This window comes from Pelophylax lessonae (genome assembly GCF_965119305.1).
Source record: "Pelophylax lessonae genome assembly, chromosome: 7".
Lineage (NCBI taxonomy): Eukaryota > Metazoa > Chordata > Amphibia > Anura > Ranidae > Pelophylax > Pelophylax lessonae.
Window position 1 is genome coordinate 87,406,854 of NC_138774.1, and position 24,161 is coordinate 87,431,014.

Consider the following 24,161-nt stretch of genomic DNA (forward strand, 5'->3'; position numbering starts at 1 on the left):
GCTCTAGGGATGGCCTGGGTCACTGGTGGTCAGGCTCTAGGGATGGCCTGGGTCACTGGTGGTCAGGCTCTAGGGATGGCCTGGGTCATTTGTGGTCAGGCTCTAGGGATGGCCTGGGTCATTCGTGGTCAGGCTCTAGGGATGGCCTGGGTCATTCGTGGTCAGGCTCTAGGGATGGCCTGGGTCATTCGTGGTCAGGCTCTAGGGATGGCCTGGGTCATTCGTGGTCAGGCTCTAGGGATGGCCTGGGTCACTGGTGGTCAGGCTCTAGGTATGGCCTGGGTCACTGGTGGTCAGGCTCTAGGGATGGCCTGGGTCACTGGTGGTCAGGCTCTAGGGATGGCCTGGGTCACTGGTGGTCAGGCTCTAGGGATGGCCTGGGTCATTCGTGGTCAGGCTCTAGGGATGGCCTGGGTCATTCGTGGTCAGGCTCTAGGGATGGCCTGGGTCATTCGTGGTCAGGCTCTAGGGATGGCCTGGGTCACTGGTGGTCAGGCTCTAGGTATGGCCTGGGTCACTGGTGGTCAGGCTCTAGGGATGGCCTGGGTCACTGGTGGTCAGGCTCTAGGGATGGCCTGGGTCACTGGTGGTCAGGCTCTAGGGATGGCCTGGGTCACTGGTGGTCAGGCTCTAGGGATGGCCTGTGTCACTCGTGGTCAGGCTCTAGGGATGGCCTGTGTCACTCGTGGTCAGGCTCTAGGGATGGCCTGTGTCACTCGTGGTCAGGCTCTAGGGATGGCCTGGGTCACGCGTGGACAAACTCTAGGAATGGTCTTGGTCACCTGAGTCATAGTGGATTGCAAAGTACACAGTGGGGTTGATTTACTAAAACTGGAGAGTGTGAAATCTGGTGCAGCTCTACATAGAAACCAATCAGCTTCCAGTTTTTTTTTTTGTTTTTGTCAAAGCTTAATCACTTTACCACCGGAGGATTTTGCTGTCTTACGTCCGGGCCACTTTTTGCGATTCGGCGCTGTGCGACTTTAACTGACAATTGCGCGGTCGTGCGACGCCGTACCCAAACGAAATTTACGTCCTTTTTTTCCCACAAACAGAGCTTTCTTTTGGTGGTATTTGATCACCTGTGCGATTTTTACGTTTTGCGCTATAAACAAAAAAAGAGCGTTTATTTTGAAAAAATAACAATATTTTTAACATTTTTTTTTATATGAAATTCCCCCCAAAAAAGATGTAAAAACCAATTTTTTTTAAAATTTTTGGCCAATTTGTTTTCTGCTACCTATGTTTGGTAAAAAAAATCACAATAAGCGTATTTTGATTGGTTTGCGCAAAAGTTATTGCGTTTACTAACAAAGGGAAAGATTTCTGTCATTTTTGGTGTTTTTTTTTTTTAACGCGTAATGGCGGCGATCTGCGATTTTTTTTTTTTTTTTTTGCGGTACTGCCACATTGCGGCGGACAGATCGGACCCTTGACTGACATTTTTGACACTTTTGGGGGTACCAGTGACATTACTGCAGTAATCAGTGCTATAAATATGCACTGTTACTGTAAAAATGACACTGGCAGGGAAGGGGTTAATTTTAATGGAGAGGGAGGGGTTAATGTATGCCTGGTGCTTACTGACGTGTGGGGGGGGGAGGTGACTTTGTGAGACAGGGACAGATCGGATGTCCAGCTATGCTGAACACTCCGATCTGTCACTCCCTGTCACTTAGGAGATCCGCCCGCTTGTGTTTACACAGGCGGGCGGATCTCCACACTAGATCCCCGAACGATCGGGGAAGAGCTGCGGCGATCGCCGCTGCTCCTCCCCTGGCCCAACTCCCGCTGTGACCGAAAACAGCGGGAGCGAGCCTCCGGCGGCGCGCAAGCGCCGCCCAGAAGGGGGAGTGTCTGACGACGTAGTACTACGTCGTCGGACGATAACGAGCCACTCTGCCGCAGTAATATTACTGTGGGCGGTGGTAAAGTGGTTAATTGAACATGCTAAAACTAGAAGCTGATTGCAGCTGTGCATAGTAGCCAACCAACCCCACAGTTTCTGTGCAGTTATGAAACACTCCCCATAGGCAGATAAATATGTCAGGCTTATTAGCTGGACTCAGATACATTTAATATATATGTTTTGATGATAACTTTTATTAATTTCATAATTTTATTGCAGTGACTTCATAGACCATTCCATAAAATGGAGGGCAATTCCAAGCCTCTTACAGGCCTTGCATGGACATCTGGCCAGTCACTGTGCCCCAAAGGCCACAACATAGTAAGTTTTTTTTTTTTTTTTTTTTTTTTTATCTTTCTTTTTTATATATAAGGGTATCTCCAGCTGAAACAATGAATTGCACAGCTGATACGCATGTAAATTACTGTTTTGTGTAGTGTGATGAGCTCTTACCATATATGGCCACTTTGAAGAGAACTTGTCAGGGCTGGGCTTATTCAAAAACAAGAATATTCTGTCTACCGGGTTCTCTTCTTGATAAATGGAATGCTAAGGTTTACACAGGGCAGTAAATCAGAACTCTGGGGCTTGTTCTTGTGCCTGAGTTGTTGGAACCTCTCGATCTAACCTCTATGATGGGGAGGTGTGGACTCGCTCCAGGAACCTTATCTCACATCTAGTGGTCATGCTCAACCCTACTGGAGGAAATTAAAATTCTTATATCACAAATCACCAATGTGACCATCCCGCGGGATCCTTGACTATTATTATTTTAGAGTATGTCTATGCCGCACCCCTTAAATACAGAAGATAACTTTTATACACCATTTACTAAATGCACACATATATGCTCCCTCTATCCCTAAAAATGCCAAATATTCAAATACTATAGGGGAGGTATGATTTACCCATGTACATTTATTTTTTTTTTTTAACTGATTTAAATGTGGTGCCAGTTTACCGATATTACCTCTGCTGTGTTTACAAGGCCATTCACTGAAAGTAAAAAAAAATCAACATCTTAAAAGTGAAGTTTTTGGCACCTGTGTGCAAGAACCCTAATTGATAATGCTTTGTTTCAACTAAAACCCGCCTTACCTTTTTTGCCAACTGTTTATATGAGAAGCCTCTGACTCTCAGCCCCAGAGTCTTCCTCAAAGTAAGTTCTAACTAAATGGGTTACTGGAGTAATGCTCATTGTCCACACACTGCTCTATCCACCATTACTTCCTCCACCACCGATGGCTGCCCCATAAGTGATACCCCTGGGTTGATATACTAAAATTGGGGAGTGCAAAACCTGATGCAGCTCTGCATGGTAGCCAATTAGCTTCTAACTTCAGCTTGTTCAATTAAAGAGGTTGTAAACCTCCGATTTTTTTTTTTTTTTTTTTTTTTAACGAACACCTGAAAGAAAAACACATAATGAGCTAGTATGCATCGCATACTAGCTCATTATGAAATACTTACCTAAGAACGAAGCCCCCTCAGTGCCGACCGCTGACCTGTCCATGGGCAATATGTTCTGTCGCCCTTCTTCCAGGTTTGCGGCATCCGACCATCTGATTGGCTGGAGCCGCGATGACATCACTCCCGCACATTTACTTTGCATGCAGCCAGTGACATCACTGGCGCATGCGCTCTGAAGGAACGGCACGAGCGGCCGTTCCTTCAGAGCGCATGCGCCAGTGATGTCACTGGCTGCATGCAAAGTAGATATCTCCTAAACGGTACATGTTTAGTTAATATTTACAGTACCTATAGGTAAGCCTTAATATAGGTTTAGGTACAAGTTGTAGAGGAGGGTTTACTTCCTCTTTAAGCTTTGACATAAAACACTGGAGCTGCACCAGATTTCGAGCTCTCCAGTTTTAGTTAATTAACCCCCCAGTGTCATTCCACCCACTTCCTTTTAGCCCAGGCAGTTAGACATGTCCCTTGTTCTCGCTTCCTTGTGCAACCTGGGCTCACAGTCGAATGCTACATATTCAGTGCATCTGGAAGGTATTCACAGCACTTTACTTTTTCCACATTTTGTTGTTACAGCCTTATTCCAAAACAAATTAAATTTAGTTATTTTCCTCAAAATTCTACAAACAATGCCCCATAATGACAGCATGAAAGGAGTTTGTTTGAAATCTTTGCAAATTTATTAAGAATAAAAAAATCACATATACGTGGGTATTCACAGCCTTTGCTTAATACTTTGTTGAAGCACCTTTGGCACCAATTACAGCCTCAAGTCTTTTTGAGTATGATGCTACAAGCTTGGTACAACTATTTTTGGGCAGTTTCTACCATTGTTCTTTGCGGGAGCTCTCAAGCTCCATCAGGTTGGATGAGGAGCGTCGGTGCACAGCCAGAGATGTTCAAGTCTGGGCTCTGGCTGAGCCACTCCAGGGCATTCACAGAGTTGTCCCATAGCCACTCTTTTGTTATCTTGGCTGTGTGCTTAGGGTCATTGTTCAGTTGGAAGATGAAACTTTGCCCCAGTCTGAGGTCCAGAGCGCTCTGGAGCAGGTTTTCAATGAGGATGTCTCTGTACGTTGCTGCATTCATCTTTCCCTCAATCCTGACTAGTCTCCCAGTTTCTAATGCTGAAAAACATCCCACAGCATGATGCTGCTACCACCACACTTCACTGTAGGGATAGTATTGGCCAGGTGATGAGCGGTGCCTGATTTCCTCCAGACATGACGCTTTCCATTCAGGTCAAAGAATTCAATCTTTGTTTCATCAGACCAGAGAATTTTGTTTCCCATGGTCTCCTTCAGGTGTTTTTTGGAAAACTTCAGGTGGGCTGTCATGTGCCTTTTTACGAGTGGCTTCCATCTGGCCACTCTACCATACAGGCCTGATTGGTGGAGTGCTACAGAGATGGTTGTTCTTCTGGAACAGCCTTTTTCAACATTTTCAACACAGAGGAACCCTAGAAATAAATCTCTGGTCTCAGGGAACCCCTGCTAAAAATTAAAAATCTACAACTCATGACACATTAGTCAGTGGGAAGAATGCTCCTTACTCTTGTCATCATTGGGAAGAATTACCCCCTTACAGATAGCTAAAAGGAACAATGGTGTCATTGGGAACTTATCTGAGAGGCAGACATTGCCCATTGCTCAAGGAACCCCTAGCAACCTCAGAAGGAACCCTAGTTGAGAAACCCTGTTCTGGAAGGTTCTCCTCTTTACAGAGAAACGCTGGAGCTCTGTCAGAGTGAGCATCGGGTTCTTTGTCATCTCCTTGACTAAGGCCCTTCTCCCCGATCACCCAGTTTGACCAGGCGGCTCACTCTAGGACAGTGATGGTGAACCTTGGCACCCCAGATATTTTGAAACTACATTTCCCATGATGCTAAACTACACTGCAGAGTACATGAGCATCATGGGAAATGTAGTTCCAAAACATTTGGGGTGCCAAGGTTCGCCATCACTGCTCTAGGAAGAGTCCTGGTGGTTCCAAACTTTTTCCATTTATGGATAATTGAGGCCACTGTGCTCATTTGGACCTTCAATGCTGCAGAAATTCTTCTGTACCCATCTCCATATCTGTGCCTCAATACAATCCTGTCTCGGAGGTCTACAGATATTTCCTTGGACTTCGTGGCTTGGTTTGTGCTCTGACATGCACTGTTAACTGTGGGACCTTATATAGACAGGTGTGTGCCTTTCCAAATCATGTCCAATCAACTGAATTTACCACAGGTGGACTCCAATCAAGTTGTAGAAACATCTCAAGGATGATCAGTGGAAACAGGATGCACCTGAGCCAAAGTGTCATGGCAAAGGCTGTGACTACCTAATGTACATGTGATATATATATTTTTTTTAATAAATTTGCAAAGATTTCAAACTTCTTTCACGTTGTCCTAATGGGGTATTGTTTGTAGAATTTTGAGGAAAATAATGAATATAATTTTGGAATAAGGCTTTAAAATAATGAAATGTGGAAAAAGTGAAGCCCTGCGAATACTTTCTGGATGCACTGTATGCCGGCACAGTTAGGACCACTGGGAAAAAAAAGGAGGATCTTCATCATCAGATGGCTGGGGTGGGAGAAACCTTGATTTAAAGCCCAACTCTGGGCACAAAGAAATACCCTTGCAGTGAGTCCATCCCCTATATTGCAAGGGTAAATGCTTGTTAAGTGTAGGTGGTTGCAGAAGAAGCTGTATTTATTTATCTGACTCCTTGCTCCAGCCGACTCTGGCGCTCTTCCTCTTCTCCGGTGTGTAGCAGGTGCCTCTATGTCATCACATACAGTGCAGGGCTGTTATCCCTGTATTGTACTGTATGTGGAGGAGGCTGGGAGCAGCTTACAGAGGAGGCTGCAGCAGATTGGTTACACAGGTCAAGCCAGGTAATGCCCTCTCTTCTCACCCCTGGACTTAACAAGCATTTGACCCATGCAGGGGTGGGGGTTGGACACTACAAGGGTTTTTTTTTTTTTTTTTTGACAGGTGAGGAAGGAATGTAGGGCAAGGAGGAGGGGGGATGCTGGGACTGGCCTTTAAACTAAAAAGGAGGCTAAAATAATTATTTCATAAGAAAGCCTTTACAGTTCTATTAATCTAAGGCCTAACTCCAGGTTTATTTTTACTTTAAGTGGCCATTCACATTTGTGCGTAGCAGGAACGCTGCGAATATACAGCGTGTTCCCGCATCGCATCCGCACCTCTGACAGTTCACACTGCCATATGCGATACGCAGGGGGTGTCAATTAACAGTTAACACCCCCCAGTTGCGATCGCATATCGCAGTGCGATCTGCAAGTTCGCACAGAACCAATTCTGCTGCGAATAAAATAAAGCCTCATGTGCGAGTTTAGTGCGGATGCGGTGCGAATTCAGCCATACAGAGTGTATGGCTGAAATTCGCACCGCACATGACATCGCATGTAATTTAGGAGCAGTGCGCTCCGAATTACATGCGATCTCCGCAATCGCACAAATGTGAACCGGGGCTAAACAGCCAAGCTAGCTCAAACAAATGATTTCCTTTACTAATACATGTGCCCGCTGTAATTACTGTGTAAATTGTATGTAGCAGCAATAAGCTCGGCAGCGGGATGGGAAATTCCCATCCCACTCCCGCAACAAAATGGAATCGGACTGAACACTGCTCAGCCTTTCACATGGAGCCTTGTATTCAATAAATGAATACATGGCTTCCTCTGATTGGCTGAAGTGGACATCGTTACTAGGGTTGCAAGATACAGGTGTTTTTTTTTTTTTTTTTTTTTTTTTATCAGCGAGAATGAGTACCAATACTTTCGGTCAAGTACTTCCTGATACCGAGTACCGATACTTTGCGGTGCGATCTGTGTCAATACTAAAAAAAAATTGGCGCAAATCACACTGCAAAGAATCACATGCGATTTGAACAGGAATGCGTTGAGATTGCATGCAATTTTCCAGTGTGTGTGTGTGTGTGTGTGTGTGTGTGTGTGGAAAAATTTTTAGAAATCACAGTACATATATGACCACATTCAAAATAATCTACATAGGTGTCCCGGTCCTCTGATGATAGCAAATCAGAGCACTGGAGGTGCTCTCAGGCCTGTAGTAGAAGTTCCAGGGCCCCGTGGGTATAGGGCGGAAGTGATATCGGGGCATCAGAGGACAGACTGCCTCTACATCTCCTCAAGCGGGTGTGATTTGCTATAATTGGCAGACCGGGTCACCGGATTATTTTGCATGTGGCCAGATATGCATTCTAACGTTTTTTAAAAATGCCCACTAAATGGCGTTTTCCCTTTCAATACACATACATACACGCGCAGTGGGGGAAATCACATGCAGTTAAGACAGGAATCGCACGGCATTCCTGTTCTAATCACATGCGATTCTTTGGAGTGTGATTTGCGCCCATTCATTTTGTATTGACGTAAATCGCACCGCAAAGTAATAGTTTTGAGAGCATTTGGGCGAGTACTGATACTTGGGCAAATCATTGATATCGGCACATCCCTAATTGTGACTTCATTCAGCCCGGCGTTTCGTCTCAGCCAACAAAAGGAAGCTCATTTCGCGCCAGTACCTCCCTCCGAACACTACCCATTCAGTTAAACCAAGCCTCATTGCAATCACCCAGTGCATGTGGATGTAGCGCGGTGGGGTGGATTTGTACACAGTTTAAAATAAGTGTAGATCGCTCTTCAGAGGGCATCACAAGTGTAAACAAGCCCTTTTATTGGTTAAAAATAAATAAAATTAAGTAACTACAAATACTGTAGGTGTTTATTAAAAAAAAAAAAAACACATTTACTAGCCTAGGGATCCAGCGCTGTCCTCACCCGGGCCGGTTCTTTGCTGGTCTTCCGGTCCTTGTTGCCACCATGTTGACTGTGGAAAGCCGGCTGCAACTCCCTACAGATTCTCAGCGGCTTCCTGCTGCGCTTTCTGACTGGCCCACAGCCTCCTGGGACCTGTGACGTGTTCCAGGAGGTTGGGTGCAACTTTAATCTCTAGGTGAGCTGAATGGAATTGGTAGCGGATACCTGCCAGGAATAGGTACCTGCTCCCTGAGAAAAGAGGAAAAAAAATCCAATACAGTGAAAGAGGGGCAAGAGAAGGACAAACAGCGGAACTTCCTTTAGTAAGTGCAGTTCCTGTTTAAATTGGCCAAGAGAGTAACTTTTGAACGCCAAACTTTCGTCATTTAATAATAACACACAACAATACTTTATCTACCAAGTTGCTGAGCTACATTTATTGAGACTGTCTTGGTTTGTCCTTTTATTTCTGCTTGCTTACTTTGATTTGTATTTCCCGCAGATTGTAGCCACCGTGGAAGGAGCATCCGCCAATTTTCTGAAAGGATTTAATCAGAAATCTGCTCTTTATCTGACTTGCAGCACAGAGTCCACATCAGAGGTATTGTTAAACTCTTTAACCACTTAAGAACCAGGCCTTTTTCTGACATTTGCTGTTTACAAGTTTGAAATAGTATTTTTTTTGTTAGAACCCCCCAAACATTATATTTTTTAAGCAGAGGCCATAGAGAATAAAATGGCGGTCGTTGCAATCTTTTATGTCACATTGTATTTGTGCAGTGGTGTTTCTAACTACATTTTTTTGGGAAAAAATACACATTTAGGATTTTTTTAAAAAAAAACTGTATCCACTTTACCACCGGAGGATTTTGCTGTCTTCCGTCCAGGCCACTTTTTGCGATTTGGCACTGTGCGACTTTAACTGACAATTGCGCGGTCGTGCGACGCCGTACCCAAACGAAATTTACGTCCTTTTTTTCCCACAAACAGAGCTTTCTTTTGGTGGTATTTGATCACCTGTGAGATTTTTTTACTTTTTGCGCTATAAACAAAAAAAGAGCGTAAATTTTGAAAAAATAACAATATTTTTCACATTTTTTTATATGAAATTCCCCCCAAAAAAATGTAGTAAAAATCAAAATTTTTTTGGCCAATTTGTTTTCTGCTACCTATGTTTGGTAAAAAAAATCACAATAAGCGTATTTTGATTGGTTTGCACAAAAGTTATTGCGTTTACTAACTAAGGGAAAGATTTCTGTCATTTTTGGTGTTTTTTTTTTTTTAACGCGTAATGGCGGCGATCTGCGATTTTTGCGGGACTGCGACATTGCGGTGGACAGATCGGACCCTTGACTGACATTTTTGACACTTTTGGGGGTACCAGTGACATTTCTACAGTAATCAGTGCTATAAATATGCACTGTTACTGTAAAAATGACACTGGCAGGGAAGGGGTTAATTTTATTGGAGAGGGAGGGGTTAATGTATGCCTGGTGCTTACTGAAGTGTGTGGGGGGAGGTGACTGTGTGACACAGGGACAGATCGCAGGTTCAGCTATGCTGAACCCTGCAATCTGTCACTGTTTGTCACTTAGGAGATCCGCCCTCTTTTTCCACAAGCGGGCGGATCTCCAGATTCGATTCCCCGATGATCAGGGAAGAGCGGCTGCGATCGCCGCTGCTCCTTCCCTGGCCCGACTCCCGCTGTGACTGAAAACAGCGGGAGCGAGCCTCCGGCGGCGCGCGAGCGCCGCCCACAAAGGGAGGAGTCCAGCGACGTACGTCTACGTCGCTGGACGGAATAGAGCCACTTTGCCGCAGTACAGTCCCAGTGGGCCGCAGTACAGGCAAGTGGGTATAGTTAGCACAATTTTTCGTATAAGGCCCCTTTCACATGATCGGACAGATCAGGTCCACCTGAGAAACGGATAGGTCAGATATCCTGCTGCAGGGCAGCGCACCTGTACGTCATTTTGTGTACTGGGTCTGGGGTGCTGCCGCTGACCCGCTTCCACTCTGATTGGACACAGCGGGAGCCAATCAGTGGGTCCGGCGGACCTGATGTGCGCCACCTGTGATCGTTTGTGAGAGAGGCAGAACGAAGGTCTGCCTATGTAATCAAGGCAGACCTCTGTTCTGTGAGAGCGGCTCACTGCGAGGCTAAGTTGGGTGCTGGTCCAGGTATGTGGGGGGATCCTGACTTTATTGTCGCAATCTTGTCCCAGCCTGGATGGGCTCTGTGACATCAGCCGACAGCAGGCTTTAGTGAGCTCTCTGCTGAAAACAGGTCACAGGAGTGCAGAATGAACTGCACGCCTGTGATCCACAGGAGAATTGCAGCCAAAACTAGCTTTGGCTGTACTTCTCCTTTTAAAGCGCTATTAAACCCAAAACCAAAAATTTTAAATATTGCAGCTTACCAATCATTAGATGTGGTGGCTGCACTAATTTTCTTTTTTTTCCCCTCTGTTTTCACCTGGAGATCTGGCCAGTAACAAATCTTCTGTATTCGAGTGCCCCAACTCTGGATAAAGGCACACAGGGGCACCGCTGAACAGCAGTGTTTTGGGGGGAGGGGAGTGTTGGATGAATTAGCAGATTTAGATACACTAAAAAATTGAAGCCAAACTCAAGCTCACACTGCAGTTAGCAGTTACAGCAACAGTTTTTTTTCCTTTTGGGATAAAGGTTTTACATGAATAATAAAAAAAAAGCTGATCGTTTTAGTCACCCTGGCCAGTGTTAAGTGATTTGTCTCAACCTGCTTCATCTAAATCATCAGATGAAAATAAATGGGGGAAAAAAATCTAAAAAGAAAACCAATTTTGTCATCACATCTAAGCATTGGTAAGCTGTAATATAATGTTTGTATTTGGGTTTCATACCACTTTTACTAAAATTTTTAGAATTCGATGATGAAAAAAACATTTTAAAGCGTATCACCTAAAATACCTGCCAGTTTCTGCCCTCCCTCTGTAAACTGACCACGGTGTATCATGGCTGCTGAGCCCTGACACCGTGGTCAGTTTACGTGTCTCTGTCAGCCGCAATCCCACCCCCTCCTCTCCTGCTGCTGAAAAATCTTTCAATATCTTATATAGTCCTCTTTCTTTCCCAATGCTAGGTGCTCCTGTCACTGTGTTTTTATTAAAAAAAAATGCAGTTTCTACCTGTTTTTAGAGCGCTGCTCGGCCGTTTGCGTGACAGGCCGGCTCTCTTCTCCTCTCCTCCTCCCCTTCTGACTGACGTCAGCAGGGGAATCTCAGCCCCACCCACTGCAGCTGTCAGAGGCAGCGGGTCACGTGACAGCCAATTGGCGCTCTGAAAACAGAAACTGCATTTTTTAAATGAAAGACAGTGACAGGAGCACCTAGCATCGGGAAAGAACAAGGATTATATCAACTTGGCAGTGTGGGTTAACAACCACTTTAACCACTTGCCAACCGCCGCAAGTACATTTACTGCGGCGGTCAGCCCCTCCTGGGCAAAGTGACGTAGTACTACGTCGCTCGTTCACAGTCATCCCCGCGCGAGTGACTGGCGGCTCCGATGTCCGCCGGCCACTCGCGATCTCCCGCTGGAGAGGGAGAAAGGCAGACGGCTAATGTAAACAAAGCCGCCTGTCATTCTCCCTGGTGTAACTGCAGAGATCATACGATCCTGCTATGTAGGATCATATGTCTCTGTGGTTACATCAAAAGCCACGTCCCTTGACAGAAGCAGGCCCCTGGGGACACACTTAACCCCTGGATCTCTAATAAAGTTAACCCCTTCCCTGCCAGTGTCATTTTTACAGTAACAGTGCATATGTATAGCACTGATTACTGTAGTAATGTCACTGGTAACCCCAAAAGTGTCAAATGTCAGTCAGGGGTCCGATCTGCCAACCACAATGTCGCAGTCCCACAAAAAAATCGCAGATCGCCGCCATTACTCGTTAAAAAAAAAAAACACTAAAAATGACATAAATCTACCCCGTAGTTATTAAACGCAAAAACTTTTGCCCAAACCAATCCAAATACGCTTATTGCGATCTTTTTTTTTTTTTTTTTTTTGAGGTTTTCATATAAAAAAATGTGAAAAATATTGTTATTTTTTCAAAATTGTAGCTCTTTTTTTGTTTATAGCACAAAAAATAAAAATCGCACAGGTGATCAAATACCACCAAAAGAAAGCTCTGTTTGTGGGGAAAAAAAAAGGACGTCAATTTAGTTTAGGTACAGCGTCGCACGACCGCGCAATTGTCCGTTAAATTCACGCAGTGCCGAATCGCAAAATAGGCCCTGGTCTTTGGGCCTATTTTGGGGGAAAAAAAAGCCCACAGCACTGCAAGGGTTATGTGCTTGATAATGTTGGGGGGTAGTTGAGGAGACTGTGTTACAGCATTCCTCCCCTTGGCGCTCTAATTTTCCCTCTTCTTCTCCGGGGCATGGGTTCAGTGGCATCGCGTACATTGCAAGGCTATTAGCCCTCCAATTTTATGCGAGGATGTAAGCATGGGACTGTGGCCTGGAGCACCTTGAAGGAAGGCTGCGGAGGAAAAGTCACATAGAGAGAGGGAACTGTTTATTATTCCTTATTCTTTTACCCCTAGACTTAACCACTTTCCGTCCGTATGACGTCCTATTATGTTCTGGACTTGAAGGAGAGACATAGGCATCGCTAGAAGATGCAGCTACAGTCATTATCCAGATATCTTTGTTTTCAGCCAGGGATTGCCTACCATTTAAAAGCCATCGTAGCTGCTGATTAGCTGCTGAATTGCTTTTACAGACAGCATGGTGGGACTTCGCCTCCCCCTCCTGCCACCCACTGACTCCTCTCTGGGCTCTCCCGTGTGATCAGAGACGATCTGATCTGGGATCTGATCTGGCTGAGGTGCTGGGTTATCATGGAGCTGGCCGTGGATTGGTGGATTGGATGGTCCCTCTCCATCTCTATGATTCTGGGAGGCCAGAAGCAAAGTCATAATGTCACTTCTGGCTCTAGCAGATGTAAACACTGCCACTTTTTGTTTTTCCTGGAAAGTATCAATCCAATTTTTTTTTTTTTTTTTTGCCATCCGGCAGATCGGAAAGGGTGACAATGGGATGGAAATGGACATGCAGTCCGTTTTCATCCGACCGCCCCATAGAGAACAGCGGGCTGTGTCCGTTCTACATAGCAGAGTGGACATGGACCTGTCATCTGCCTGCTCGGCATGGCTCTTTGGAGAGATCCCCCTCTGATCTACTTTGACGGATTCCCTGCGTGAAAGGGGTCTTATACTTTAGAGTCTCTAATTTTCTAGCAAAAGACTGATTTTTACACGTAGGAGAGAAATATCAGAATTGTCCTGGGTGGGAACTGGCTAATGTAAAACTAAAGCCAAAACTATTATATATAATATATTTTTTTTTTTTTTTTTCAGTTTGAATAGCATAAGGAAGGTTAAAATAATCCCTGTAAGGTTGTTTTCTATTTTTTTGCTATCTGTGTCCCATAGAAGAGATTACCCTCCACTTCCTGTTCAATAGCCAAAACAAGAAATGAGAGGAAATTCCTCCAAAGTGATCCAGGGGTGTCGCCAGAACTAGTGTCCCCAGTTGAAGGTTTCCACTCTTTTCCTGTTTTGGTGTTTCTTTTACTTTTACGTTCAATGATAATTGGAAACAGGACAAATAGAGTAAATCTCCCCAATGGAGGCACAGACAGTAATAATAATAAAAAAAACTGCCAGGTGTTCTAATCTCTATCCAAAACTTAATGTTGAGAGAAAAAAACATTCCCCTCGGGATGATCTATGGACATTACAAGGATTTTAACAAACTGTTGCAGATTCCTGTCATTCTGAAGAAATCATTGTTTGTTCCTCTGTACCTCTGTGCTGAGTGGGTCTAATTGGTGTGGTTTCATAATTATCGATCAGCTTTGCAGCTGCAGGGCTCTGAGGAAAGCTGCTGGGCCTGCATCCCTTTAGACGTGTTCCTATTGAAAGTATCTCAACAAAAATGAAATTTTTGTTGCAGGGGATGCCAGAGATCTGACTTGTATCTTAGGCAGACTTCTGGGAAAATTGGTGAGCCAATCACACAAGCAGGAAATGATGTTTCTGGGGTGTGGTCAGTATACATTCTGTGTACAGAACAGCTCCAGGTAGCCATATTGCATTGCATTTCCAGAAAATTCCAACAGCTGCAGATTGAAAAGGAAAGGTCATTTTTAATAAAATTACAATATGATTTGTGTCGCAATTGTATACGCTATATTGTTTTTTTTGTTTTATTTGCTATTTTTTCCCCCTCAAAAGTGGAATTACCCTTTAAGGCAAAATGTTTTTTTTTTTTTTTTTTGGTGATGCTTTAGTGAGAAATTAACTGGTGGCATACACTACACTGGAAGGTTTATTTTTTTATTTTATTTTTTTTGTTCTTGTGCCCAGAGTTGTATACTATATTACTATTTGTAGAGATTGTATTTATAATCTTCATATTGTGTGTTTTTGTTTTTTTTTTCCAGAATATAGAACAAGTGATCACAGATCTTATTATGTTGAACGAAAAGTCTCCTTTACCGATCGGATATGCTTTTATTGGGGAATATATAGATCCAAGTAAGTATTTCGCTAGAACATGTGTTATAACACCACACATTCATATACAGTGCATCCGGAAAGTATTCACAGCGCTTGTTTTCCATATTTTGTTATTTTACAGCCTTATTCCAAATGGATTCAATTTATTATTTTTCTCAAAATTCTACAAACAATACCCCATAATGACAATGTGAAAGAAGTTTGTTTGAAATCTTTGCAAATTTACTAAAGCTAAAAAAAAAAAAAAAGGAAATAAATGATCTGTACAGAAGTATCCACAGCCTTTGCTCAGTACTTTTGTTGAAGCACCTCTGGCACCCATTACAGGCTCAAGTCTTTTTGAGTATGATTTTCTGTATTCACTGTATACATTATATATATAGTGTGTGTATAGTGCCTATTTAGCTGACTAATACTGGTATGATTTCTGAATAACCTGTTAATGATTAATAACCCAAGACTACATAGTGCTGGAGTCATCCTGGCAAGCTGACTCATTTCATAATTTCCACACAGGATTTTTACACCAGATATGTATTGTGTCTGAAGCGATTTGTTAGCAGGAGCCTGACAATTGTGCTTTATTGATCAGCTAGAAATTGTACTCCTCCCAACTAATCACTCCTTGGGACCATCTGAACTTCTGCGTTTAACCCCCTAAACTTCACTCAGACCATGGCAAACATAGTGACATCTATACAACGTGTGTGTGTGTGTGTGTATAATATATACCATATTTATTGGCGTATAACATGCCCTTTTTTCCCCTTAAAATATAGTGCAAACAATGAGTGCATGTTATACACCAATCACCAATATTTTTTTTTTCCCAACGGGGGGGGGGGGGGGGGGGCGGTTCATCGGGCGGTCAGACCCTGGTGGCCCTGGGACAACCATGTCAGTGTATCCTGCAGTTAAGAAAAAATCACGTGCCTCCTCTGAGTGTAGCTTCAGATTGGTAGAGGAGAACGATCACATGACCGGCCATTAAATGTCAGCGGAGAGAGCAGTCACGCGACCGGCCATGAAAATGCGGAGCTAATAAGGTATTTAGAGTCATTGGTTTACAATGACAGTGACACATTGTATGAAGCATCTATGAAAAGGGGCTGGCATTGGGTTTTTTTATTTTTTTTTTTACTGTAGAGTATGCTGGCAGGGCTGTCTCAGGAGACTGGGGGTCTCCTGGGAGTGCAGGGGGGCTGTGCTTTCAAAGAATTACAGTTCTTTCAGCAGGAGGGGAGAGGCGGGCTCTGACGCAGCTGACAGCTAGGTAGGTAGGTAAAGGGGGCTTTAAAATAAAAGGTATTATGTACTGTGCAGGAGGGGAACTGTAATGTAAAGGGGGACTTTGCAGTGTAAAGGGGGACTGTATAATGAAAGGGGCTGTGTACTGTTGTTTTATTTTTTTAAATATTTAAAATGTTTTTTTTTTTTTTTCTGAAACCTGCCTCCTAAAATGAAGGTGCATGTTATATGCTTGTGGGTGTTATACGCCGATAAATACTGTGTGTGTGTGTGTAATATATATATATATATATATATATATATATATGTCTTTGGGCGCACTTAGGGACTGTGTTGTAGGTGGATGATCCTTTCCATTAACATTAAGAGGCCCGGCGCAGACCTCGCGCATGCACAGTAAGAGATCTAGCTTTGTAAATGTTTACATACATTACAGTTCTGTGAATAGAGGAAACGCATCATGCCTCCTAGCATATGTGCTGTCAATATCCTAGGAGGCATTACTATTCTCTGTTCATAAAACTGTCTGTAAATGGTCTCGGTCCCAAACCTCTCTCTGTGCACTTGCAAAGTCTGCCGTCATGTTGTCAGAGAGTGGGGCAGCTATGGCTGAAGAAGCAGGGAGAGACAGCTAGGTCCTAATGACAGAAAGAAGAGAAATGACTACAAAGGAACATTAAATTTGCCCTTTGGGGTGGCCAACCCTTGGAGGGAAGTCACTTGTGAGGGAGAACGGTGTTTGCTCCCAGGTCCAAATGGTTTATTCGAATCTGACATCATTCCCTGCACCACGGAGCTTGGTTAACCACCACGTGCGCCACATGTCCAGTTGAATATTTGTCTTTTTTAATGAAGTTTTTACAATGTCCATAATAGTTCTGTTGTTCTGGGATTATTTTCACAGGGACAGATCTGACAATCTGTGGATGTGGTTATTGAAGCAGTACTGTTTTTGCTATATTTAGCCAGTTGGAGTTATTATACTTTCCCAATAATTTTAAGGTCCACCGGGGTATGCCACCTAATGGGCTGCAGCAAAATGCAAAAAATCTGCATTTTTCTCTACCACACATCAACGCAACATTGTATTGTGAACAGGGCACAAAGAAACAGTTGTTTTCTATGTGCCCTAGCAAGGACCTGCATTCTTTACAGAAAATGAAGATCACTGCATATAGGGTAAACCAGTCCTAAAGGATTTAAAGCCGTAGTAAAGCTTGATTAAAATTAAAAAAAAAAAAAAAATTTACTCTGCAAGGCAAAGCCATGATGTGCATATTATAGAAGACTTGTCTTAAAACAAAGCCCTCCAGCTCTGCGCTTTTACCGCTGACAGGGCTTCCATCTTCCCCCTGGTCTTTCGGGCTGCGTGGGTCTAACTGGCCTAGCAGCGATGATGTCACTCCCACACATGCACACAGGAATCACGATTTGCCGCACAAACCTCCGAAGGTTCTTGAATCAGGAAGGCTGGCAATCCTCCACTGACATCAGTCCAGGAGAGGAAATCTAGTATAGAACTGCATTTTTTTAATAAAGCACATACACGGGGGCATAAAGCATTATGGAAGACAGGGGATTGCCTGAAAATTACAGTTCTTTCAGCAGGAGGGGAGAGGCGGGCTCTGACGCAGCTGACAGCTAGGTAGGTAGGTGAGGGAGTGGATGACACAGGGCAGATGACGGATGGCGGGAGGCATGTGAACTGACCATGGTGTCAGAGCTCAGCAGCCATAAACCGTGTTCAGTTTACAAGGACGAGGGGGGGCAGAACCAGGCAGGATCATCCAGGTATTTTATATGATACAAGGGGGCAAATTACACAGCTCAAGCACTGTGCCATTATTCATACTTTAACCACTTGCCGACCACCCGCCGCAGATTTACTGTGGCAGGCTGCCTCGGCTGTGCGAAACAAAGTAGCCCTACGTCGGTCGCGTGCGTGGTGCTTGGGCGATCGCTCCCCGCTGAGAGAGGACTGTCAGCTGTTGTAAACACAGCTGACCGTTCTCTCTGAAATGATCACAGAGCGCCTGTGATCCTTCTATATAGGATCACAGATCTCTGTGGTCATTTCACAAGCCCCCCCCCCACAGTTAGAAAACACTCCCCTAGGCTCACATTTAAGCCTTTGATCACCACTGCGTTAACCCCTTCCCTACCAGTGTCATTATTACAGTAACCGTGCATATTTTTAGTGCTGATTACTGTAATAATGTCACTGGTCCCCCCCCCCCCCCCCAAAATATCAGTTAGGGGTCTGATCTGTTTGCCACAATGTCGCAGTAAAAATTGCAGATCGCCACCATAAATAGTAAAAATAAATAAATAAAAATGACATAAATCTTTCCCCTAGTTTGTAGACGCGATAACTTTTGCGCAAACCAATCAAAATACGCTAATTGCAGGGGTTTTTTTTTTCTACCAAAAATATGTAGCAGAATACAAATTGGCCTAAAAGAATGAAAAATTTTGATTTTTAATTTTTTTTTTTTTTTGGTAATGTTATATAGCAGAATGTGAAAAATATAGTTTTTTTTCCAGAATTGTTGCTCTTTTTGTTTATAGCACAAAAAATAAGAGAGATGATCAAATGCCACCAAAAGAAAGCTCTATTTGTGGGGGGGAAAAAAAAGGGACAACAATTTTATTTCGATACAGTGTCACACGACCGCGCAATTTTCCCTTGAAATAACGCAGTGTCGAATCGCAAAAAATGGCCTGGTCATTAATCCTTCCGGTCCAGAACTGGTTAAAGAACAGGATCCATTTTTTTTTGGGTAACAAACGCTTTAAGGACTATTTGAGCATCTACCACGTCCAAGAACCATTGTAGATGTTACCAGGTCTTGTTGGGTTTGGTTCTGTTACACTCACTATCTCTTACCTCTTCAGAGATCACTGTGCCAAAAAAGAAAAGGCTTTGCATGAAGCTGACTCCTATACATACTTCGGAATCTGCCATCGCTGATCTTAAACTGACTGTGAAGAATAAGTCCCTTGGTGCACCATATACACGACTTGGGTATGTGACAGGCTAACAAAATGTACATTCTAGTATTTCCTCATCTTTCACTGACACTTTTGTTAAAAGGAAAAGTTACCCTGGTTGAATACTATTAAACTGTATAGTGCTCTGCAGTACATAGAGGTTTATCAATGTTTTATTCCTTTAAGTGATCTTGTATGTAATTAAAAAATAAATACACATCATACTCCCCCCTCCTCTGTGTAATGGTTTTGCACAGAGCAGCCCCGATCCTTCTCTTCTCGGGGCCCCCTGCCACTGCTCCTTGTTGCTCCTCTTCTCTGAGTGCCCCCATAGCAAGCCACTTGTTATGGGGGCACTCGTGCATGCTCGCTCCCGAGCCCCTGTGTGCATCATCTTTAGAAGGGGCTTCCTTCTGGAACGACAGCCATGCACACCAATTTGATGCAGTGAGCGGCGTATGGTCTGCATCCCTTCAACCTCTACAGCAATGCTGGCAGCACTCGTACGTCTTATTTCCCAAAGACAAGCTCTGGATATGACGCTGAGCACTTGTACTCAACTTCTTTAGTCGACCATGGCGAGGCCTGTTCTGAGTGGAACCTGTCCCATTAAACCACTGTATGGACTTGGCCACCGTGCTGCAGCTCAGTTTCAGGGTCTTGGCAATCTTATATCCTAGGCCATCTTTATGTAGAGCAACAATTTATTTTTTTCAGATTTTCAGTTCTTTGCCATGAGGTGCCATGTTGAACTTTCGGTGACCAGTATGATGGAGTGAGAGCGATCGCACCAAATTTAACACACCCGCTCCCCATTTACACCTGAGACCTTGTAACACTAACAAGTCACATGACACCGGGGAGGGAAAATGGTTAATTGGGTCCAATTTGGACATTTTATTTTACTTAAGGGTGTACTCCCTTTTGTTGCCAGAGGTTTAGACATTAATGGCTGTGTGATAAGTTATTTTGAGGGGACAGTAAATTTACACTGTTTATACAAGCTGTACACTCACTACTTTACATTGTAGCAAAGTGTCATTTCTTCAGTGTTATCACATGAAAAGATATATTTACAAAAATGTGAGGGGTGTACTCACTTTTGTGAAATACTGTATATGGATTTTTTTTCAGTGTTATATCAATTCAATTTTCTGTGTTTTTATACCTACAGTGACATGAGCGGGCTGGCTTTATGGTGCAAGAAGGTTCCAGTAACTGCCCCCAAACCAACACCAAAACCTCGAAATATTACAACAGGTGTCAGAGGACTTTCTTTAGAAAGCAACAGTCCAGCTCAGCCAGTGTAAGTGTCCTAGACTTAGTAAGACCCCTGATCTCCCAATGCTCTGGCTGGGTCTCCAACCAGCTTCCCTTTAACTCCTGTATTAAACTAAAGTCATTAAAGCAGTGTACCATAAACTCTTGGATGTGTTCTGAGGAGTGCCTAGTACCAGTTTTTGTATCACTTAAATGATAAGTCCAACCTAAAACTAAAACCCCTGCATCTATAGATCTCCACAATCTAACGATAACCTATTTAACTCTGTAAAGACGATATGAGTATACTTACCTTTTAAAAGAGCAATAGTATGTATGGTTTGCCACTGATGTCCGATTGCCTCCATCCCTTTGTATACATATATAAAAACAAGAGAAATTGTGGGACTTTAAATGAGGCCGTTTGGACATAAAAATAGTCTTTATTTAAATGCCATGAATAATGTGTGATAAAAAACAACAACAATGACACTGTTACATAAAGATACAGAGATAATGCACACAATAAGTACAGCAATACATAATTGAATCCAAAATAAATACATACAATATCTCCTGGACCAGAATTGGATCACTCAGGAATATAATGGATAAAATATGACACAATGCTCTGTGTGCTCACAATATTGTTATATCACAGTTAGTTGAAAAATATGAGTAATTGCAGGCTCGACGCATTTCATGGACCTCCGTCCACTCATCAGGAGCTTTGATATTTTGTCTAAAATTGAAGATATAGGTTATATTAATGTACTAGTGTAAATTATGGATAATAATGAGGAATATAATGGATGAAACACTACCTTGGAGCAGTGTCATGTATCCAAGAGCCATCCAGTCTGAGATGGGAAGACCAAAACCAATCCAGGGAGTGTCTGACCCGGGGGTGAGGCATGGATCACATCCAGCAACACAGGGACAACAGGGGGGGATGGACCAAGGGTGGGATGAATAACGAACCATTTGAAGGACTTCAAGGATATAAACCCGAGAGGTAATGGTGGAGGCACCTTAGGGAGCATATACCGTCTGAAAATATAAAAATTACAATGAATCTATAAAAGATTCTAACGGAACAATTGTTTCCAAAAGTATCTATAAATAGTCAATAGTATTGGGTCAGACGAATGAGCCCAAGAAAGAAAAGGAAAAGGTGCCTATGCAGACCACCAAGGATTTAGTAGCTAGAGAAAGTGATCTATACACAGAGTCAATGTAAAAGCCTAAAGGAGGGTGTCTATAGATGAGACCCGATGAGTGTGTAAGGAAAGTGATAGGGTGCATGAAGGGATTGCCCGTAATGGGACGTGTATCCAAAAGAAATTGGAAGATAAGGTGCATATAGTCCAAGCAAAATCCTATAAGAAGTCTTGAAATAGATGGGCAAAGGTGATGTGTGCAAAACCACCAAGAGAAAGGTGAACAAAAAAGTGAAAAGGGGATTTTGTATTGGAAAAGACACCCCTGTTGGGGGGGGGGGGGGGAGGTTTGCCAAAGATTAAATGCTAGAACAAAGTAACGGTAGTGCACAAAGTGAGACCAAATAAGCTAAGGTAAGAATGTGATCAGAATTACCAGGAGGTGAAGGGTCCCAATAGGAATGATCGAGGGTCCATCCTAAACAGGTGTCCGATGTGCCGGGGTGATACCACGCCAACGCCATGCTGGCGTCACTATATATATGCGGCTGAGGTGCCTCCTACATCCGGTCTAGCAGACCGGACATTGGTGGGAACAGACCGCCTGTGACGTCCCGCAAGATCGAAAGGTTGCCCTGGTAACGTGACGGCATGAGTCGTCACGCACCATGCAGCCTTGCATGGCGCCGATGGAAGGCATGACACCCCGCCCCCGGCCCGGGTGTGAAGCAGAGACAGGCGGAGGGGGAGGTGGCTGGCCGCCCATCGCAGCCCCGGTCAGAAAGCCTGGACTGGTTCAGAAGCAACTGATCCAGACTGGATTGTAAACAGCTCGAAAGAAAAGGAAATGAATATGGGAATAAAATTGTTTCTATACTTACCTTTTTTTAAGCCGATCGGACCTGGTCTCCAGTGGCAGAAACTCCGCAGAGGACACGGCCGACAATGGCCGTGAAATTAATGGGAGGTGACTTTTCCATAGAGTTTCTATGGGGCTCCTGTTGTTGGCTGTGTCCTCTGCACCTGCCTCCTCAGCGAAGCCACGGCTGACAGTTCAGCGTGGGATCAAGTCAGATTGGCTTAAAAAAAGGTATGTATACGGATTTCTTCTTTACAGGGCTAGATAGGTTAGTGTTAGATCGTGGAGATCTATAAATGCAGAGATTTTAGTGTTAGGGTGGACTTATCCTTTAAAGGGTTCTTTAAATCATTTATTGGTTAATATCCTCAAATACAGCCAGCGTGTTTCAGAGAAAAAAAGCCCCCCCCCCACACCAGTAGGTGTTATTAGAATCACGATGGAATGCACTACAAGACCTGTGCTATGGCACCTATTCTGATCTGAGAGCCATTAGGAGAAGACTATAGTCTGCTGAATGTTTCCATAGTCCTGATCAGAGAGGTAGCAGAGGGTCTTGGATAATTTGCTTGTAAAATTTGGGAATTCCTTCACTTTCCCAAAGACAATAGGGTTGATTTACTAAAACTGGAGAGTACAAAATCTGGCCAATCAGCTTTTCACTTCAGCTTGTTCCTCTAACTTGGAAGCTGATTGGTTTCTATACAGAGCTGTACCAGATCTTGCACTCTCCATTTTAGTAAATCAACCCCAATGTGTACAAAAACAAAGAGCTTGTGAATCCCCCCTGCAGGGACACAGAAACAAATAAACACTTTACAGAGGTTCCAACCCTTTCCTACTTTATTCAAAAGTAACAAAAATGTTTTGTCTATACATGCACTTTAACTGAATGAAATCAGATTATGCATATTTGCTTCTTTGAGATCATTGGATATAGAACTTTGTAGAACCGTACTTACTTAAATCAAGAATTTGATCCCGCTTAATAATGGCCATCAGCAGTGCAGTGCAAAATGGATGTTGTCCATTTTTTTATCATTTACACATACCTTTTTTGAAATGCAGTTTGCAGGCACTTCCTGTCCCAGTCGGTTAGGTGATTACATCATTAGGCAATTCCCTAGAACTACTGAAATATCAGCAGCATGTATCCCAGGACCCTTCGAATACCATAATCTTGCAGTACTCATGCACATTACAATGGGGCAGGAACTGCAGCCACCGTCATTGCTATGGCAAACTCTAAACACCATGCGCCCCACAGTGTCATTCCTGCACAGGTGCAAGAGGACTTCAGATGCCTTTGTCATAAATGGCCGCTGCCTGCCTGCCAGGATCCTGTGAGCAATCAGAGTTATAAGCAAAATGAATGATTACACTAGAGCAGTGATGGCGAACCTTGGCACCCCAGATGATTTGGACGTGCATTTCCCATGATGCTCAACTACACTGTAGAGTGCATGAGCATCATGGGAAACGTAGTTCAAAAACATCTGGGGTGCCAAGGTTCACCATCACTGCACTAGAATATCCTAATGTTATTGTACAAGTAAAGATTATAATGGGGTGCTTTTTTTAAAAAAAATTGCTAAGGAAACTAAAGCTTCACTTTAAGTTTAGCAGCCTGTAAATAGAAGCTCCCAAAGCAGTTTACATATCATTTCTATACATATCTTTCCAATATTCTGTCCTAAAGTACAACTAAAGGCTTCTGTATGATAATCTAAAGAAGTACCAGCCCAGTTACTATGCTATGCACAAGCCTCGTAAAGTTAACAAAAAATTTCCTTTACAATCCCTGACTAATCTAAATCCTCCTTCATTTGTGTCTCACGCGTTTCCCCTTTCAGAACACTAGGGGTGTTTTTCAGTAGCAGAGGTAGT

General features: G+C 43.5%; 1 protein-coding gene across 1 annotated transcript in view; it reads left to right on the forward strand.

Annotated features, from left to right (window-relative positions):
* The window catches only part of MVB12A (multivesicular body subunit 12A), a gene marked incomplete at its 3' end in the record, with an annotated part of 36,676 nt that overhangs the window by 909 nt on the left and 11,606 nt on the right, over positions 1 to 24,161 (forward strand). The window contains exons 2-6 of the mRNA XM_082262646.1: positions 2,129 to 2,230; positions 8,685 to 8,783; positions 14,681 to 14,774; positions 18,900 to 19,029; positions 20,170 to 20,301. Coding sequence (XP_082118772.1) covers positions 2,153 to 2,230; positions 8,685 to 8,783; positions 14,681 to 14,774; positions 18,900 to 19,029; positions 20,170 to 20,301 — 533 coding nt within the window. The 5' untranslated portion in view covers positions 2,129 to 2,152. The remainder of the gene's footprint in view (positions 1 to 2,128; positions 2,231 to 8,684; positions 8,784 to 14,680; positions 14,775 to 18,899; positions 19,030 to 20,169; positions 20,302 to 24,161) is intronic.